The sequence below is a fragment of the Equus quagga genome, unplaced genomic scaffold, assembly GCF_021613505.1.
Source record: "Equus quagga isolate Etosha38 unplaced genomic scaffold, UCLA_HA_Equagga_1.0 146_RagTag, whole genome shotgun sequence".
NCBI lineage: Eukaryota > Metazoa > Chordata > Mammalia > Perissodactyla > Equidae > Equus > Equus quagga.
In genome coordinates this window covers 9,986,284-10,008,117 of record NW_025796728.1, presented here as the reverse complement: position 1 = coordinate 10,008,117, position 21,834 = coordinate 9,986,284, and the positions used below count along the sequence as shown (strand labels likewise).

The 21,834-nt window shown below is 32.2% G+C and overlaps 1 protein-coding gene across 3 annotated transcripts in view; it reads right to left on the bottom strand.

Moving 5' to 3' along the window:
* LOC124232942 (sister chromatid cohesion protein PDS5 homolog A) overlaps positions 1 to 21,834 on the bottom strand; it is a 163,440-nt gene that overhangs the window by 84,097 nt on the left and 57,509 nt on the right. For all 3 annotated transcript variants that reach the window (XM_046649887.1, XM_046649889.1, XM_046649888.1), the window contains exons 3-12: positions 19,946 to 20,149; positions 18,792 to 18,878; positions 18,159 to 18,256; positions 14,050 to 14,176; positions 12,072 to 12,152; positions 10,106 to 10,246; positions 5,535 to 5,650; positions 2,960 to 3,054; positions 1,892 to 2,037; positions 396 to 547 (exon numbers count right to left, since the gene is read on the bottom strand). In XM_046649887.1, the coding sequence (XP_046505843.1) occupies positions 396 to 547; positions 1,892 to 2,037; positions 2,960 to 3,054; positions 5,535 to 5,650; positions 10,106 to 10,246; positions 12,072 to 12,152; positions 14,050 to 14,176; positions 18,159 to 18,256; positions 18,792 to 18,878; positions 19,946 to 20,149 (1,247 nt within the window). The remainder of the gene's footprint in view (positions 1 to 395; positions 548 to 1,891; positions 2,038 to 2,959; positions 3,055 to 5,534; positions 5,651 to 10,105; positions 10,247 to 12,071; positions 12,153 to 14,049; positions 14,177 to 18,158; positions 18,257 to 18,791; positions 18,879 to 19,945; positions 20,150 to 21,834) is intronic.

The following is a 21,834-nucleotide window of genomic DNA, read 5'->3' as shown; positions in this document are numbered from 1 at the left end:
CAGATAGTGAATAGTGCTATATTGCCAGGCACTGGGCTAGGCGGCTTAACATTCATTACTTTATTTAATCCACATGACAATCCTGTAAGGTTGGTTTTATTATTACCCCATTTTACATAAAACCGAGGTGCACAGAAATTAAGTCAGTTGTGCAACAACATACATCTAAGAGGTGGAATGAACATCCAGACTGTCTCTAGTCTGACTCCAAAGCCCATACCTATTTCACTATTATTATGCTTCCTTACAATCTTGGCTAGAGTCTTATTTAAACATAGTATGCATAAATACACAGAAAGTGATTTCTAAAATTAGAAATTGTTAAAAATTGTTATATTTTTAAAAAATTAAAAGCACTTTTATATTCAACCATTCTACAAACATATTAGACTCACTTGTCATCGATGCTATTCTGATAATAAATATGCAAAAGTTTGTCCTTTATCCAACTGACTTTCTCTGCAGCTTCCTTTCCTGCTTCACCATGAAGACAGTATTTCTTATAAAGCTGAGCCAGACCCATCATAGCTTCTTTTCTTACTCGCCACTAGAAAGTATAAAGTTTATTGCATGAGCCAGACACCAAATTTCAGTAGACTAATCTGGGAAAACTGCCATTTCTTCAGTAGGTTGTACAATCAGACTTATTTGTAATATAATTGGTCTATTTAAGTTAATACTTCCCTACAAATTTTTTGTATAATTTTCTCATTTTTAGGCCATTTAGTGGATGTAATGAAATTCTGTTCCCATACAACAGGTAACAGATGCCATTTGACATTTCTTACATGAAATAAAGAATGCAAGCAATCTAAGAAATCTAAAATTAATAAGTCCTGTCCCCACATTTTACAGAGGAGGAATATTTCAGAAAGGTTATAGCCAAGGTCATCTAATTTATTACACCAAAATCCAGGTCTTATTAACATGTGCAGTAGGTGCTATTATGACCATATCATGTTGTTCAGGAAGATTCACTTATTCAACTCTTTCTGAAACTATATACAAACACTGACAGAAGGAGGAGTGAAATGTTTCTAAAAGGCAGAAATAACAAAAATGGCAATTACCTTAAATTAGGTGTGTATGTGGGAGGGAAGTTACCAACTAACCACTAGGAAAGTGTCATTTTATTTAAAGGGGAAAAAAGTCTTCAAAGTTAGAATTACTGACACAGTTGAACAAGTTAAATAGTGTCTACTGTACATATCTGCCTCCTATGACTATTTTAAAAGAACTTAAATACGTCAATGTTTCATAACCAAGACATATCACTTTTCTACTCCAAAATTATGGCTAAACTACATTGGTTTTAAGAAGACACCAGGTTTTCAACTATGCCTCAAATAAAATAGCACACTGCAAAGGCAACCTCTGCAAAAGATGTTGGTAAGTAGCATGTCTAATCAGCCTGCCTTGCATGTCTGTCTCCAGCTTATGGCTGACACTATTCTTTAGTAACTGTATTGCTGTTCTTAGTACTACTTTTCCTTACCAACCCACATTTTTAACTGTATAAGACTGTCACTTTCGAAAATGCTAACTATAAGAAATAAATATGTAATCAATCACTACTCTTTTGAAACTCATCATGTAAGTGAAAAGATCAAATAAAAGTTTGTTTTATTTAGCTATTCTTTTTATAAAGGTAAGCTAGAAGACAAACCCTTGCCTAAGATCTGAAAAGTTACAGAATCCAATGTATTCATTTGTAAAGATAATTAAAAGATATGTAGGAAACATACAAATTATTACCTCTTTATTTGGTATTGTATTAATGTTGACTTTCACACGGAAAAGCTCTAAATATAATAGAAAATAATTTCTATTGTATTTAGCAAACAATTTAGACACAGTAAATAACAAAAGAATAAAATTCCTCAGATTTTACCCGTTTATCCAGTGTTCTTTCCCTTACAAAGCCAAGCAGCTGATCATTTACTAAGGCAAGGTCTCTTTTGGCAGCTGTTATTATAGTAACAATGACATCATGACGAATGGCTTCTTCTGGATCATGTGATCTAACTTTCAAATATTCTGTAATAAGAGAAAAAAACTTAAGCTAAATGTTAGCTATAATATTTGTCATGTTCAGAGTGACAGAAAAGACAAATGCTTTAAGCTTTTGTCCATATTGAAACAGTTTGTAAAATGTGGCACAAATTAAAATCATTTTATTTTTGAGGTGACAATACCCTACTATATAATCACAAAATAAACTAAACCACACTATTTATTACTGCATAGTCACATCTTAATAAATAAGGTGTTTTACATCAACTATTCTGGAAAAGCCAAATCACAATATCTGACTTATATACTTTAGAATTTAAGTTACAATACAAATTAAAAGAAAAACAGTAAAAATGCTTATAGTAAAAATAGTAAAAAGGCTTATAAGCAAGTTCACTGATAGGTCTGAACATTACATAATATAAAATACTTAATGACACTGTATGACGTCTAAAAAAATTCCTAAATAATTACAATACAAACAAAATCAAAACAAAAAATGTTATTTCCTCTTCTCTGGTAGACAGCATTATGATAGAAGCCATTTATTTGCTACTACCAAATAAGTAGGTTCAAACGCTCTATGTTCAAGTGGAGAATGAGAAATTCTCGTTTAGTCCAGAAGATAATCACTTTCTTGCCTATTATAAGATATATTACTTTATTTAATTATCACATAGGTATAATGATTTGTGCCCAAACCCAATGTCATACAGAAGAGTTTACTTGCTATGATTTTCAAAAAATTTCAAAGGATTACAATATGAAGATTTCAAATGTAATTTTATTGTATAAACATGAAATCATTTACTAGCCCCAGACTGACATAGACTTGAAATAGTGCCAGAGTTAAAACCTATCCAGAAACTGAAGTTAAGGTCAAAGATCACATCTAAAATAGATTTGTGTGATTACTCTCATATTTGTAATAAACCAGCTAGCTTACCTGTGAGGTCCTTTGCTAAATCTGGGTGGTTCATTAAACAGTGACTGGCAAATTTCACACTTTCTAATCTCACAGGAACGTGAATGTCATTAAATCTACACAGAAACAAATTGCTAAATATTAGTTGTAAGGCAAAATAATTATTTTCTAATAAGTCATATCTAATATTATTTAAATGCCTATAAACAACAGTTATTGATTAGAAAATGCGTTATTATGATGACAATTTTTTTTTTTTTTTTTTAAAGACTGGCACCTAACAACTGTTGCCAATCTTCCTTTTTTTTTTTTTCTTTCTGCTTTTTCTCCCCAAACCACCCCAGTACTTAGTTGTATATTTTAGTTGTGGGACCTTCTAGTTGTGGCATGTGGGATGCTGCCTCAAAGCGGCCTGATGAGGGATGCCATGTCTGCGCCCAGGATCTGAACCAGTGAAAACCCTGGGCCGCCAAAGCGGAGTGTGCGAACTTAACCACTCGGCCACCGGGCCTGCCCACAAAAACATTTTTGAAAACAGAATTTGTTTACCATGCTAAAGCAAACACCAGTATAAACACATCTTCCAACCCAAACTACCTACTTTGTAAAGACAAAAATTTGAGATCTTAAAACTATGCTACAAAACAAAAAATAAATACTCAAAAATGCACAAAATCTACTTGAAAAAAGTTTACAGGAAGAAAATACCTGGGAGGATGTGAGGTAGAAAACAAATCATATACAAGAGGTAGATCGAGAAGTTTAAAAATGAGTACATGAAATGCACCTCATAATGCCTCACAACAAAAGTTTCATATACCCAGGATCAACCTGTATTAAAATGTTCTTTTAAAGGTCTGGTATAGTGTAAGAGTTCAATAAATACAAAGTACCACATGTAAACTGAAAACTGCATATAAGGAAAAGCTGAGCAACTCTCAAATTTAAAATTTATCATTGGACAATTTAAGCAACACTTATTAATTATAAATAATGTGATTTTAAATAGCAGGAAATATTCTTATTTCTGAAGTGATCTCATAAAACAATCAATTAAACTAAAGTTATTTAATAACTGCCTTAATGTCCATGCTTCCTACTTCCTTATCCAGAGAGAATCATCATAGTTTAATAAAACCTTGCACTTAGGATTGATAATTTCCACTGCCAGAGAAAAACGAAAATATTATCTCTTATGGTCAAGTAAATTACAAAATACCAAAACACTAATTGCTAAATAACTAAGAAAAATAATACAGTAAAACAGACTGATAATAATACTTTGCTTCTATGAATCAGAGCCCCATTATTAGAGATAGCACTGAATGCAAAATTATGAATGTAAGTAGCCTTTTATGATTGATTTACTTTTTTACAGTAATCCAGGTGAAATATGAATTCTTGTATTTTTGCTTATATGTTTTGCTATCAATACTGATGTCAATCACAAGGACAGAATCACTCCTGTGTATATTGACAAGTACAGTTGCTTCCTTCCCTCTATTCTAAATTCTTTTTTTTCCCTTTCTGAGGAAGATCTGTCCTGAGTTAAAATCTGTGCCAGTCTTCCACTACTTTGTATGTGGGTCACTGCCACAGCATGGCTGCCTATGAGTAGTATAGGTCCATGCCTGGGAACCGAACCCAGGCCACTGAAACAGAGTGCACTGAACTTAACCACTAGGCCACAGGGCCAGCTCTATTCTAAATTCTTATAAATTCAAGTTTAATCATTCAAACCGTCAACACTTATTCCTAGTAAGACCTTCAAAATGGCCTGTTCTGAGCAAGTAACTTAAGAAATCATGTCAGCGTCAGATATTTCTCAGATTTGTTATATTTTAATATTTAATCTAGGATTATTATAAGGATTATAAGGTGAATTCACTTTAAGAAAATTTCTGAGCCCATCTTCTAAACCAGTTGAATTAAACAATGCTGAATCTCAAACAGTCTCCAGAATACTAATACAGGGTGAAAACCAACTTTCCAATGTTTAAAGCAAAGAAACATGTCATGGTACGCAAGGGGGAATTTAATAAATTTCACAGATTTTTCAACCTTACCACCAAGTTGAATAGAGTGTAATAATTCTAAGTTCTTGAGAAGGAATATTATTAAACACTATTTGAGTGAAGAACAATGATATTTTCAATTTCAAAATCATACAATAATACCAAAATAGTTCAAAACACCCATCATGTAATTAGATAAGCTACAAACCAAAAAGATAAGCACTACTAAATGAATAAATTGCTGGACTGAAAAATAGCATGGACTGGACTGTTATGTCTTCAGTCTCATAATTTATTTAAAAATCTTAAGAGTTTGAACATTCTCAGATGTTGCCTATCTATTCTAATGACATTATTTTAGCACAAAAAAGATTAAGAACTCTTATGTGGGTAGGTAATAAGCTTTCTTCATAAAAAATTTGTCTACAACTTAATCTCCAAGAAAGATAGCAACATGGATACTAAAAAACCAAACACATTTCAATTAAAGTTTTGATATATATGGTTTTAATCAAGTGGACCATAACTGCTGGCCTCCAAAATACAAAAGTTGGAATCCATAAAATTGTGTGTTCTCTTACCGTCCGAGAAAACACTGCCAAAGAGGACGATTCTGTGTTGCCAAATCGGAATCTTTAGAACCAAACAATTTAGCTAAAAGTCGAACAACAGCTAGTCGCTCTTCTCCATCATTGCTCTAAGGGAAAAGAGAAAATAAATGAAGCTGGAGGCTTTTTCATCAGATTACAGAAAATAACATGAAACTTTTCCAAGAAGGTACAACTTCATATTTCGGCTTATAATGAGAACTTTAAAATATCATATGCTCTCATTTACATGCAGAAAGTGATTTGATTCTACGTTAGATCATCTGGTTCTTTGCTCTTATTTCATCCACAAATTAGTAGGCTAATTTATGCCTACTTTGCTGCTTGTTTGCAATCTCCACAGACGTTGTAGAAATCTGAAGATAATCAATCAATTCAAACATTCCCTAAGAGTCCTAGAAAAAAATTCTATAAAGAGCGAAGCTGCCAATAATTTCCGTCCTAGTAAGCTTTCTTTATAAGAAATCTTTCCTGGAGCTCCAATATAAACCCTTATCAAATAAGGTTTTGATATGTGAAGTTTTAATCAAGGATCCCCTACTGACTGAAGAACATGATACTGAAGAATGTCATGATTCAGGAAAACTAATCTTAATAAAAGAGCAAGAATATCTAAAAGATCAGGCGAACTGAATACTACAAAAAAGGAAACTTTAAAGTTATTTTTTGATAAGGGCCTCCTACTTTCTTATCTTGTATCAATATATGCTATGAAAATTGTTTCAGTTTCACTAGTGATGTTACATCTTAATATAAATTATTCTGAAACCCTAAAAAAGACTAAAAAGTTGCGAAACTTCCTAAAAATCACATATTCACTAGCAAAATAAAGGCAATAACTAAAAATAATTGCTATTTTTTTGAAATGTTCAAATACAAGGTGTGTCTAAAGCAATACCAGAAATTCAATAAACAAATATTCATGAGAAGAGACAGTAAGTTAAAAAGAAAAGAACATGAGATATAGTCTTTTCCTTATGGATGTCTTAAATCTCAGGAATAGGGGGTTTTCTGGGTAAAACAGGCACACACATCAAACAGATGTAAAAAATGAAAACGGTATCAGGCTTTAACACAATTACAAAAATGATTTTCTTTGACAAAGTTTTTCTTGAGCAACGTGACAACATGCAGACTAGAGCTGCCTTTTAATAAGTCCAATTGACTAGCCAACATATATTTTTTTTAAAGAAAAATAAATCTATCCCTTAAATATCAAACACTAGAAAAAGTGGAAATTTTGTTCTATTTTTGGGTGACTACTTTAGTAGCTTAGCAATTATTTCAAATAACGTGACATTTCACCTCTATATATTTAACTACTTAAATAAGACTAAGTGAAAACGTGCCCCTTGCCTTTTTAAAATTTAAAATATATTCTTTGAGTGAGGTTGGTATATGATTATAGTGATGGCAATTTTGTTTTTGGTGCAAAATCATTGGTGTCTCTCAAGTATAGCTGTATTATTAATCTATCCCAAAGTGAAAATTATCTCATTAGGATACTATATAATACATTGCTGGAATACCTATATATATATATATATTGATAATTTTAAAAGTAGGCAAAATTTAGAAATTCTGCATTAACAATTTACCAATGACTTTTGGGTTTTTTTTTGAGGAAGACTGGCCCTGAGCTAACATCTGTTGCCAATCTTCCTTTTTTTCTTTTCTCCCCAGAGCCCCAGTACACAGTTGTATACCCTAGCTGTAAGTCATTCTAGTTCTTCTCTGTGGGATGCTGCCACAGCATGGCTTGATGAGCCATATGCAGGTCCACACCCGGGATCCAAACCAGTGAAGCCTGGGCTGCAGAAGTGGAGCATGCGAAATTAACCACATGGCCATGGGGTTGTCCCCAACCAGTGACTTTCTAAAAGAAATTTCAAATGGCCAGCAGGTTTTTATTTCTCTTCAATCCTAGCTAAAAGAGGTCACTAACTCTATTATTGTTTCTAATTACAAAGTAATTGATTCAGAACAATTCTCTGTGAAAATTTTCATTCCAACCAAATTACAGCAATTATGACTATTTTAAAATGTTTTTAAATTTGGGGAATAAATGTAAATGCCAGTCTCTCTCTCTGCATTCCATGAAGGAAGTCTTAAATGTAAAAGGTAGCAAATTTCCTGATAACTATAATCAAGGCTGGTGAGAAGCACAACTCCAGGGTATCCCTTAAAAATGAGAGAATACTCTCCGTGGACCTATGCGGTAGATAGTATATACCATTGTATGCAGTGGCCCAGTACAGAGTAAAATCAAACAAATGGTTATGTTGAAGCATTTTCTCACACATTTTTACTGCCCTCAAGAAGACTGTAACCTAGGACTCTGAACTATGAAAAGCTGTAGCTATACGACTTATAGCTATAACTACAGAAAATCACCACAGCCATAAAAACTTTCTAGGCTATCCACTTAACACATACTGGTGACTCAAAAAGAGGCATCCTAATTATATACAGTTAGTATCTAAACTACTTTAAATCTCAGTTTCTTCATTTGTGATGAGAAAACTAATACTGGTACAGGCTAGGGTTGCAGTCAGAAGAAAATATAAACCCAGGCAACGGCACCTGTTTTAAGACAATAAAATATTCCATTATCACTATTATTTAGACACAGTATCAGTTCAGTATGAAGTTAAAAAAAGGTATTAATTTATCTAAGAACACAGAAAAACATAAAAATCAATGGCCTTGTATTACATATATTGTACTTACAGAGACTACATAGTCAAAAATAACAGTAACTGATTAGAGAGTTAATTTTTTTAAAAAAAGAATCTAAGGAAAACATTCTTGCTGATGTACCTTTAAAGTATGCCTATAAAGCAAATTGTATCAATGAAGAAGAGAAGGTGTAAGATAAAGGAGTGTGTGTGGGGGGGAGGGTAAAAGGGATGATTAGGCATGTGTTTGGTGATGGACTGTAATTAGTCTTTGGGTGGTGAACATGTTGTAATCTACACAGAAATTGAAATATATAACAATGTACACTTGAAATTTATATAATGTTATAAACCACTGTTACTGCAATAAAAAAAAGAATAAAAAACCAAAAAGAAAAAAAAAAAGATAAAGGAGTAACTGGGAACTGCGGTAAACTGAAAAACTCATAACTCATTTAAAAAGGTGCTACTACTCAATTCTAGCCATTCTGTTGTCATCTAGAAATAAGGGCTCAATGTTGCCAAATCATCTGATTTTTTTAAAAAAAGAAAACACATACATCTGAACTTATAAACAAAATCTGATTTTTAAATTCATTCATTCAATGTTAGAAACTAAAAAGAAAAAAACTCTTTGTATGAGATTTTAAAATAATATCTACCAAAGAAAACCTATTTTTGGGCTAGATTCAGTTTGTTAGCAACCTCTGCTTTACATAAATGAACCGATAGAAGAACGGGGTATGAACTACCACTATAGCTTAGCTCCCCTCAGTTTACATTAAGTCCATACATGGAAATCTAAAAGCATAGCTCTTAATTCCTTCTCACCATCTATCATTGTTTAAGGATTAAGAGGCTTGACTTTTCATATTAGACTTTATAAATAGATTGGGAGAAAATATTTTAATGCCTTATACCTAGAAATAATTTGGTATGGAAACATCTTTAGGCTGTTGTTAAAATCTTAAAAAACAAAACAAACAAAATGTTATTCTCTATGTAACATTTTCCATACAACAGTTTCTTAGAAGCCCGGGACAATGTCCTTTATGCTATAAATAACAAGTGCTTGTAATAAAGACAATATGGACAATTCTTAATTACGTATACATGTTTTAAGAGTCTGAAAATCAAAGCTCTAATCCCAAATCTGTTTGAATTGTGTAACTACGCAAAATATTTCATCTTGACTTTTTTGTCTCAAAACGTGAAACTGTGAAGTTGGTCTTAATTATATCATAGATTGTTTTAAGGAGCAAATAAGATATTGAATATAAAAAGCCTTTCAAAAAGTCTGGAATATTAAGTAAATATAAGGTGTCATCTTCTGTAGTTCAGCTGGGATACGGCATCAACTGTCTAAATTTTTCATATTTTTTGAGGACTTACGAATTGCTTGCTTAGTTGGTTATAAAAAAACATAGATACGTTCTCAAGTCATACAGTAGAACTTTTGTTCTTGATCTATACTATGAAAGGGTCATAAAGTTGTAGTCAAGACCCTTTGAGCACTCAGTTTGAAATCTTTTGATGTTCTAAAACATACCTAACTACTAATAAACACCATTTAATAACAACATGCATTATAAATTTCTAGGACAATACCATTTTTCATCTTTATTATTCGTGTCACTGTATATATCTGATATTTAACAACTAGGTAAGCTGTAATTTTACAAGGTACATTTTCCTATCACCCAGATGAGAGATACTGTTTTATTCAAATGATTCAAAGCTGTATACCTTAACTAAATATAAGGTAAATTGAACTCACATTTTTTTCTTTTAAAGTTAGAGAAAAACTATGCCATATATATTTTTCTCTTAAAGCTTAATGGGCTTAAAAATTATGGTCAGTCTTACCTTCAGTTTGAATTCAAGCTGTGGCATGACAGATAATAACAAATGAGGATCTATAGCAAAAAGTTCCTGAATCAGATCAAATACATGTTCTGATAAATCACTTACTGATGATCTTCCCAGCACCAGGACTTGATTGAAAAACTATAGGAGATATTAAAACAAAAATAAAATACCCACTTCATTTAAAAATTTGGATAGGTTTTTATAAACACATGTTAAAAAAAACCAATATAATTGGGCATTACATATACAATGGAAGGAGATGAAACAGATGTTTCAGTTACTAATATTAAATAGGACAGTCACCAAAACAGAAGAAATAAACCTCCAAACATCAAATTATGAATGTTACAGGGAGAAAGGTAAAAAAGAATTGAGTTGTTAGCTTTCTTTCAAATTAGGGTGACATTTCTAGGAATTCTGACTTTCATTAAATCAAAATAATTTAGGTAGGTAGTGTAATTCACTAGACAGAATTTTATAGAGATATTTCCTTATTGCAGAGAAAATTTCGTCTCAATCTTTTTGATATTTATTTAAGTCTGACTAGTTTTTCCATGAGTTTAGTAATAAAGAGTATTTAAAGGTGGAGGGTAAGTTTTTAAAAAATACCTAGAGAAAGTCAAATACATTTCGACTCAGAGGACAAAGAGAAGGAAAAGGTAATGATACAAAAGCTAACTGATAATTTAAAAGAATGTTAGGAAGAAACAAAGAGAACATATTATCAAGAGCATAAATAAAAAGACACCTTCACTCCCTGCCAACACACACAGACTTACAAATAAATATTAAGTTAAAAATGCTAAAGAGGGAGTTGTGTGTAATTGATGCAAGCATATATTCTGGTAGTGTCATCAAATTTTAAATTTCTATTGAAAAGCAATACACATTATGGGTTAGAAAATATTCCTATTTACTATGCAGATCTTGAAAATAATAAGAAAAACAGTTTTAACAAAATTTAAACACACACGTGAATAAGCATAGAACACTAATTCTGCAAGGATATATGAAAATATATTGGTGATGGCTATTTCTGAGAATTGAGAATAGAGTATTGGTGTTTGGAGAGATACTTTTCACTGTATACTCTTGTACTATTCAAGAAAACACTTTTTTTAACATGTTTAAGTATTTAGTAATATAAATAATACTAAGAATTCATATCATTTAAATTAATATACTCTTACTTGGGTTTTATATGAGGAAAATAATTCAACAATAGATAAATGTTACATTCATGGAAAACCCTGAGAAATCTAAATGCAAGACAAGAGAGAAATGGTGGGTAAATTATGGGTACATGTCAATTCAAAGGAACACTTATAGCCATTCATATTATAAATAAAAAGATAATGCCAAAATATGGAAATATATAAATGAAGACAATTCAAAATTTTATATAGAGTATGTGAAAAAATAGGTATGAGTGTGAGCAAATGCGCAATGGAATTAACTGCTACATTAAGATAGCAGAATTATAAATATTTCTTTTTTTGTTCCAAATTATTGATTTTTTAGTAAAAAAAAAAAAAGAACTTTATTCAATAAAAACAACTATTTAAGAGAAACAAAAAGGTTCAGAAGAATAACCTAGAGACATGAAGAGAAAATACGTAGATAGACACAGAGACAAAGATGAAGTGAGAAAGTGAGAGATCAGCATATCCAGAAGATATAAAGATAAACACAAAAAGGCAATAGAAGAGGGGGTGGAAGTTGGAGATAAGTTTTCATAAAACAACATCCTCCATCACTTGTGCCATTTAAAAATGTCAAAAAAGCTTATAAAGTTATGCTGCATTTGGTCACATTCGGACACATCAGTTCTTTTATATATTTGTTCTAAATAGACGAAACTGTTTATAGCATGAATAGACTTCTATGTGCAAGGTTCTAACAAATTAGTACAATGGATTAAGAATTACACAATTATGGAATAAATATAGGTATAAATACATACATTAGCAATGCATGCCTCAATAGTCTGGACTGTCCTTTTCAACAGCACTTTAGCGAGGTCAAAGGACTGTTTGTTTAAGTTCTGAAACACAATAAAAATATACAAAGTTACAACGAATTTATGAGATAACACCATTAGAACACTATAGACTTCAAAGCTACAAAACACGAAGCAAAAAATATAATTGAATTACAATCAAAGTTTTACTCAATACGCTCTAGTTAAGTGGTCTTAAACACAGAAGTTGCAAATAGCACAACTATGAACTAAAACTAAAATACATTAGGATAATTAGCCAAAAGCCCAACCCTATATTAAGTTTAGTTTTACTAAAGTCAAAATGGACCTGAGGCTTTTTGGTTTTGTTTGTTAACCAATTATAGCCATGTAGCCTAAACAAATAAACACACAGCCCTCTCTAACCCACCATCTCTCAGTATTTCATTGTCCAATGTACGCTCTGAGGAGGTGTAGACCTGGAAAGTGTTCCAAGCAAAATTCTCAATCAACTATATTTTGAAATGCTGAATCTTGCTCCTCAAGATTCCCAATACACTGCAACAAATTAAAGGGTGTGAGAAAGACTAGAGAAAAGATACATATTTAATTTTTTTAAACTTTACTGAAAATGGAATTTTTTTTTGAAGACTACCTATTAACATCTCTATATTTTGAAGTTTTGGACCAAACTGAGATTCATTCACCATCTTGCACCTCTCCCAAAAAGAGGCTAGGAAACTCTATACTCTAGGTCAGTACTCAGCAAGCCTTATGCAAAGAGCTAGATGGTAACTATTTCAGTTTTGTTAGTCCACGGTCACTGCTGCAACTACACAACTCTGTTGTTGCAGTGTGAAAGTAGCCATAGACAAAATGAAAACAAACGAGCACGGCTGTGTTCAAATAAAACTTTATTTACATAAATAGGCAATGGATCAGATTTGCTCCATAAGCCATAGCTTCCTGACCGTTACTCCAGACTTTTATTCCATTCGCAAAAGGATAAGATTAGCTCAAAATTAAGGCATCTCTTCTACTTCCCAAAAGGGTATATTTACTTCTCATAAAAACACTCTAACAAGAATATAAACACCAAATACACTAACTATTCCTCTCAAAGTTTTTTCTCTCTTATTTTGCCTAACATATATTCCCCTTTGCTATATTCTCAAAATTTTGACCAATTACAGAGATTCATCTGAATTAATAAAATGCAAATGATGTTTACAGAGTCAGAGTCATGAGAAAAAATTTATAATTAATTACATCTTATTGTGAGTAAGTACATTGTTCATCTAACACCTGATAATAGGTCACTGAATCATTAGACCAAAAAAGCAGGAGGGTACATATATCATCAGTGGGGTAGGCCTGAGTGCAGTCCAGTGGAGGAGCTTCTGGGGAGCTAAGTCTCTCAGTTCCTTAGGAGGACTCAGCAGAGAGAAACAGAAAAAGGGAACAGGGAGAAATATACAGCTCTGAATCATCCTTTTCCCTGTAATATTAACCATATAGTTTCCACTTCTGCCCAGATCTTTTTCTGAAAGTGCCTAAGAAAAATGTAGGATATGGCTTCTGAGAAGAAATACAAATTCCTCTGCTCCACATCTATATTATAAAAAAGGAAATACATTTTCTTTTCCAAAAGGAAAAAGAAAAAAAACTAACCAAGACAGTACTCCAACACATTATACTTCCCAGATTAGATACGAGTGGTGAATCTGAAACATTTTTAGTTTTCCAGAAAACAAGCAACACTTAACTGAATGAACATCTTCCACAATACCGCATGTTAACTGATATATCTTCTAAAAACAATAATAGCTACAAGACTGATGTGTTACTCCATTTTACTTGGGGCTGGAGAATGATGGTGAGAATAATTACATGGGATTACAAATGGTGAAAAACAATTATTTTTCACATGTGTAGTACTATTTTTAAATATTAACCTTTAATATCTTCATACTATACAGACCTTATGTGCAGGAATGAGGTTAATAAGAATGGAGTCCAATAATTCTTGAGTAACTCCATCACCTTCCATGATGATAGAACTCATCAAGTCTAGCATGTGCATTTGTACCTTCTTATTGTGGCTATTGCTAAAAGAAAAAAAGCAAAAAACAAAGAAGAAGAAAATAAAAAGAAATTCAGGCTCACAAAAAGAAAATGAAACTTCTCAATTTAAAACACTATCTAAAATGTAAAAGGATTTTCACTTGAAGGAACCATGCCAATAATGGCAAAGAAATTTTGGCTGCTCTATTTCCTTTCTTCCCCTCTGTTGACTATTACAACAGCTGTAAGGTATTGTTGTAAAGTATTTTACAAAAACAAAGACCTTTAAAATTAATTAAGTCCCTACACAATTACTTTAAAATAAATTGAGTCCTTACACATTTAAGATTCAAAGAGTGCGTTAAATTTAACCAAACAAAAATGTCAGCTTCAAAGAAAGGACAAACTTGCTTACATGCCCCCAGATTCAAGGTGATAAAACTTTAAGGAAACAAAAAAATGTACAAGATAATGACGGTAGACAGCTGTTAATCCTTTTTATCCTTTTAGATCTTAAAACATTCCTCAAGATAAGCTAAAACTATAAACACAGAAAAAAGCATAAGCTCATACAAGTAATTTTTTCTATATATCTTTGCCACTAGAGATTTTAGTTCACCAATCCTGAAAACCAGAAGTCTGCTATAAAGACTGGCTACGAAATGTTTATAACTAGTAGAACATCTAGGCTCCTTTCCTCCTGACTGCATCTTAACCAAAGACTTGATCTATCCATTTTCACATTTATCAGAATATATATGCAAAGACAAATCAAGAGAAATGTTTACTACTACTATAGATACAGGGAACTTTAAATCAAGACTAAAGTTTAGAATCATTCATATATCTCTCACCTCAAACTTTTTAAAAATTAACTTGAAATAATGTATAACAAACCTATTGGGCACTTAGTGGTAAAAAGCAGAGAGGAAAATTTTTAAAGTTGGTGGGAAAATTGTCACATCGTTAGGTACACAATTTTCTACAAGTTTTAGAAGGACCCCTCCCCCGCCGCCTACCACATGCCCTCTCTCATATACCTTGTTTATTTTACGAAACGCCAAGATCCTGCAGGATCAATTATATAGTGGGTGGGTGGATGTGTGTGTGTGTGCGTGTGTGTTGGGAAGGTATGAGTAGGGGTTGAAGAATAGAGATATTCAGCTTAATGCTAAAAAACTGGAGAGTATTTAGCTCTCAGATCCATATATTCTTGGGGACAGGAAAGAAATGAAGGAAAGAGATGAAAATAAACTTAAAAGTTATTTCCACAGGTTCCATCAAAGACGAATAACAGGGACAGGATTTACTTTCCCACCTAAAACAACTGAAAAACTGGACAAAAGAGAGGAAACAACAGTTTTCAGATGCTGGATATCAGGCACATGTTGCTGAGAAAGGGAAACAAATGAGGTGAACAATCCTACAATTTTCTCAGCTTACTGCCTGGTAAATTTCCAGACTGCAGTGTAGGGAGGGAAGATCCTGGCAGAGCCTAACAGCTTTCCTGCGTTTGGGGAGGCTACAGTTTGCAAGGCAGAACACTAGAGGGGAGAGAGCCACTCAGAGAGCAAGTTTGCAAACGGTAGCCCCCTCAGTCTTCAAGTGTTTAGTGATCAGCACACACGTGAGGAAATTTCTTGAGTTTGGGGAAAGCATCACCTGAAAGGAGAAGAGGGAATAATCCCTGGAACTCACACAGGTCTTACAATAGTGCATATTCCCACTACAGTGGAAAATCTCATAATTCATAGGGCATCTAGGAAGAGTAATCAGAAGGGTAAATCCACATATCTAGGAAGCTCAATGAGCCCTAAGCACAAGAAACAGGAAGAAAACTGTGCCATGGTACATCATAATCAAACTGCTTAAAACTAGTAATAAAGAGAAACTCTTAAAAGTAGGTAAAGAAAAAACATACATTATATTATGTATAGAGAAACAAAGATTAAAAATGACAAAAACTTCTCATTAAAAACAATGCAAACCAGAAAAAGATGGAGCAACATCTTTAAAAGTACTGAAAGAGAAAAAAAAACCCCTATCAACCTAGGACTCTTATCATGAAAATAACTTTCAAAAATGAAGGTGGAATAAAGACTTTTTCAGACATATAAAAACTGAAAGAATTCTATCAGCAGCTGAGCTGAACTATAGAAAATGTTAAAGGAAGTCCTTCAGACCGAAGAAAAATAACACTAGATGGAAATCTGCACCTACACAAAGGAATGAAGAACACCAGCTACATGGTAAACGTGCCAGTAAATACAAATCAATAAGCTCCTCTTTCAAAAGGCAAGTCTTTTATTTACTCGTTATCGCATGGTAAATTATTTTAATTAGATAATTAGGTGAGCAATAAATTTAGTTCTTTAGATTCAGGAAATAAAAATATCAATAGGATAAAAAAAGGTGTGTGTAAGTAATTGTGAGAGGAAAGAATTATAATTGCAGAGTGAGAAGCAGACTTAAGTGGATAAAGTCACACAAGGGGCAGAATGATGACGATTTCAGAAGGTTTTTTTGTTGGTGGTGATTTTAATTTCAAAAGAAAAAGTTGCAAAAATATGGTAGAATGCAAACAATGGCCACAAATTGTTCTCATCTCTGTATGCACATGTCTTTAAAATGCTGCTCCTCTCTTCAAGATATGGAGCCCATCTAACCAACCTTTCAATCTGGACTTGCCTATGTGCCTTGCTTGGCCAATGAGACATAAGTAAACATGAAGTGAGCAGAGGTTTAAAAAGTGCTTGTGCAGTGGGGCTTGCTACTTTTGAAATCCAGTCAGCATATGAAGAGAGCTGGGCCAGCCTACTGGATGATGAGAAAAAGACATATGACCCAGTTATTCTCTTACCTCAGCCAAATGCCAGATTTTCAGCCAACTGACTGCAAATACAGGACTGAGTCCAGCCCAAACAAAAAGAACTGCCAAGCAGAATCACAAGCTAAATAAAATGGTGGTTGTTTTAAGCTACCATGTTTGCGCTGTCTTCTTATATGGCAAAAGCTGACTAATACAAAAGGTAACGTTTACATACTTTACCATTTATTTAACTGACTTTGGTTAGTCAGTTGCCACAGGAAACCTTTTCTCATGCAATGTCTTTACAAGCTTCTATCCCTAAACCAGGTAGTCCAGTCCTTTCCTATTTATTCCATGTTAAATTCTGTTTTTACCATTCTATCCAAGAAAATGGAAAACATGATATAGTACTCACAAAATACCTACAGAAAAATCTGCTGTGCTGTCCAATATAGAACCATTCGTTAACATCCATTTGGCTATTGAACACGAAGTATATGGCTAAAGCCACATGTTGAAATAATAATGCTTTTGGATACAGTGGGATAGATAAAGTATATTATTTAAATAAATATCATTTGTTTTTTTTTTACCTTTCTTAATGTAGCTACTAGAAAACTTAAAATTTATGTGAAATATATATGTTTGTATATAAGGTAATGCTGTAGAATATCTCTCATAACAATGCTTGGTTTACCATACAGAAAACAAGACACTGGACTGAAATCAGTTTGGGCTCTCCTGTTCAGCCATTTGTCCTTGGGCAAGATAACACGCTCCTTCACTGTGCATTAGTTTCCCTGTTTCTATAAGGAAAGAGCATTGCTTAAGATTTTTTTCTAGCTCTAAAATGAGAAGATATCAAAGTTAGTGTGCTTAACCACTTAGCTATTATATCTTCCGGCACTTATTAATGGTACTTACTTATAATACTTATAATTTGTACCTCATAATTTAGTACTTCTTATATAAGGTCTCATACCATTTGCTTTGCAAGAGTCAACCAACATAACTGATACCATAATTTGAAATGGTAATATAAGTGCAAAGGCAGCTTTCAGACAACAGAATTGTTATTTTCCTCTTCATGTTAAGTCTTCTAAGGAAAACATTTCCTTGTAACTCTGAAAGATCTTAGTGTATATGCACAGTACACGATACTTCAAGACGCACAGCAAGAAAAAGAAACAAACAGAAATGCTTACAAAATAACTTACTTGATCACTGAGAAGAGAGTCCTAAAAAGCTGAATAAAAATTTCATTGCAATCTTCCAATTCAAAGCAGATGTTATATGATTTAACCCAAGCTAAATTCTTAAATAAATAAATAAAAACAATTATTTACACAGTCACAGAACAGTTACACAAAAGCAAACTCAATAAAATTTAATTTTTAGAATTAGAAATCTATATTAAAGTTATAAAGGCCAAACATATAAAATTACAATTTTAACATAGTCATGTACTTCGACCTTTGAAAAGATATATAGCTATGGGCATTAACGTTCTCTAACTGAAAAATATTAAATTGTTAAAAGTTGGTAGACATATATACACACAAAATATAAGGAGCAGTGAAAATTCAAATTCAACTTAATTCCTTTTTGGATTAGAAAAGAATAAAAACAGAAAGATGAAAATAAAAGTTTCAAATAATGTAACAGTTTTTCAAGTGGAAGATACTTTATCTTTTCAGGATATGAGAAGGAAAAAATGATTGTAAAAGACACTTTATTAAGTGGGATTGTATAAAACAAAAAAAAAGATTCATTTTACATTATAAAGTTACTATAAAGAATTTTCTACTATGTGAAATAGTGTGATGCTTATAAATAATTTTCTTTTTTACCTCTAATAAATAAAAGTATCTATTAAACTGCGGACTCTTTGTATCCTCCAAACCTTTTAATTGTCTGGTAATAAACAAAAATATGTCCTGTTAAAAAAAATGATAAAATATATTAATTGAGACACAAATACCTTCATCCTTTAAAAGTACACTAATAGTCCATATATATATTCTCCATTACAAACTACAATAAAACAAAATTCTTCTTTAGCCAATGACTTGAGACTGGCCTAGTTCATTATTCAAAATAACTGGAAAAGAGCAAATCACATAGAATTACATCCTTTAGAAGCAAAAATAAATATCACTGCCACAAATCTTTAAGCTTTCTCATTCTGACAGAACTGTAAGTTCTATATCTTGTTACCTTCTACTGTAGAACTTCCACTTTACTCACTCTCTTCATCTTGCATCATGGCAAACAATTATCTTCGTTTTAAGGACCTGAACTTTCCTACATGTAAATAGTAATCTTCACTGCCTAGTTTCGAATTTGATATGTGACCACCAAGTCGTGTAGAACAAAAGCAGTAACAGACTGGTCCAGGAGTTGTACTTTTCATGACGATAGTGCTCCATTTCTTAATAAGTTTTCTTTAGAAGTTTTAATGCAAAACAGTATCAGTATGGGACAAACTGATTTTAGCACTATTTTAAAGAAAGCAGTTCAAAGGATTAAAATTTGCCAAGAATAAAATTATTCAACATATGAAATCAGCTTAAAAGATCAATTCAGAACAGGAGTTCCTCAAACATTTCAAACCAAAGCAGAACCACCAAGATGAGCATTTAGTTTTGAGTGTAGAATAACCTGCAGTGGAAAATAGTCATTTGAATGTGTAAATTCTGTTATACTATTGTGTTGTGTCATTAATCCACTATTTATCCCTTCAATTCAGCCATGTGGGCTCTGTGTTATCCTGAAGGTTAGATATGAGCAGACAGGGACTAGTTTTGATTTGCACCTTTCAATGCCTCATAAAAATACCAATCATTTTTGTGGATACTCAATGAATATTAACTGAATGAATAATTAGTTTGCTGTGCAACTTATTATATAACCTTTGTATGAGAAGATAAATAATATGAAAGTTATGCTCCTAAGGATAAGCTAAACTATAAAAGTAAACCAATTTTGTAAAAATTCTATTTACCTTAAGTTTATCATGGGAAGTATATGGAGCTTCTGGGGCATAGATTCGAAAGATGTCAGCCAAACAACATGCTACAAGGAGACGCACATCTTTATTGGGATTCCTGAGGAAAAATTCAGATGCAAGATGCAAGGCGAGTGGGAGATACTGCTGTTTTTCATCTTCTGAGTCCTGGTCCATATCCATAAAAGTTTTTACTACCATCTGTAAAATGTATAGAAGAAAAATATCATCAACTCCTGATATTTAGAAATCAGTGGAGGATAGAGTTTAAAAAAAAAAATCATCTCCACTACAACATGAACTCACAGTTAGTTACTATCAGAGGATTCACAATGAATTTTTGTAAATCTTCATTTAAGAATCTGGGTAAAGATCACAAGCACCAACAAGTATGAACTTTTGGATTACTCAGGGACACATTATCTGCATTTGCACCAGATTTAGGAAGAACTTAAGACTCTCATTATTCATTTTATACCTAGCCCAGGTAAAAAGTTCTTGGCCTTATATGCACAACCAAATTCATTTGATATCTTGCAACATTCTTATGTTTATTTATATTTTATTATCAAAGTTGCTTTGATTTACGCTCCTTAAAACCGATATTTCATTTCACACTTTTATAGGTTTTACAATTCACAATAGAAAGCCATGTTTAAATATTTTTATGTAGCTGTACTCTGATTAAAAGATTTAATTATAAAATAACCTCTGTTGTTATTTATGGTTACCAAATTAACAAATGTAGATTTTCAAATCACACTAAAATGCAAAAAAGTATAATTTAAAAATCCATAATTTCTCAGCCCCAGAAAATGACCATTATTTACATTTTTGTATATTTTATGCTGGTCTGTTTCCTCTGTAAAGAAGTAAATAAGCATACCATAATTTTTTATTCACTTATCAAATCAAAATCATGCCCTCATGCCTTCAAAATTATTCTTTAAATAAATCATACTTTACCTAACTGGTCTCCATCCTCAAATATTGAAGTTATACATCTATTTCTACTTTTCCAAGACTTTTTATCATGAATAAGTGTTGAATTTTATCAATTATTTTTTCTGCACCTACTGAGGTGATCATATTTTCCTTCTAGTTCCGTTACAGAGTAAATCTCACTGACTGGTTTTCTAGTTTTAATCTAAGTTTGCATTCCTAAAATCTAATTCTAGTCCAAGTTTGCATTCCTACAATAAGGCCAACTGGGTATGATACTTTTGTGTATAGCTAGATTTGGTTAGGTAATATGTTGTTTCAATTTTTGCATTTATATTCATGAAAGAAATTCTTTTCTTAACTTCTATAACTTCTTTTCTTAAGACCACTTTGTTGATTTTAATATTGAGGTTACAACTTTGTCAATTTTAGTATTGAGATTATACTGGCTTGAAACAAATTGGGAAGTGATCCCTCTTCTTTCTATTATATGGAAAGTTGTTTTATTTTTCTCCCTTAAATATTTAGTGAAGTTCAACTGATCAAAGAACGAATCATAATGAAACTTAGAAAATATTCTGAACTGGATGACCATGAAAATATAAACTGCTGATACTTATGGAATGCAGTTAAAGCTATATATAAGGGAAATTTATAGCCTTAAATGTATATACTATCAAAGAAGAAGGAATGAAAAATCAGTGATCTAACATTTCCACTTCAAGCAGAAAAACAGCAAAGTAAATAAAAAGAAGGTAGAATCAAAGGGGTAAAAAAAATCAAGAATAGATTTCAATCAACTGGAAAACAAACGTACAAAAGAGAAAAACTAACAATGCGAAACATTAATTGTTGAAAAGACTAACAAAACTGATATGCCTCTAGCAAAAGTAAACCAAGAAAAGAGAGGGAAGTCACAAGTTAACAATATGGGGAATGAAAAA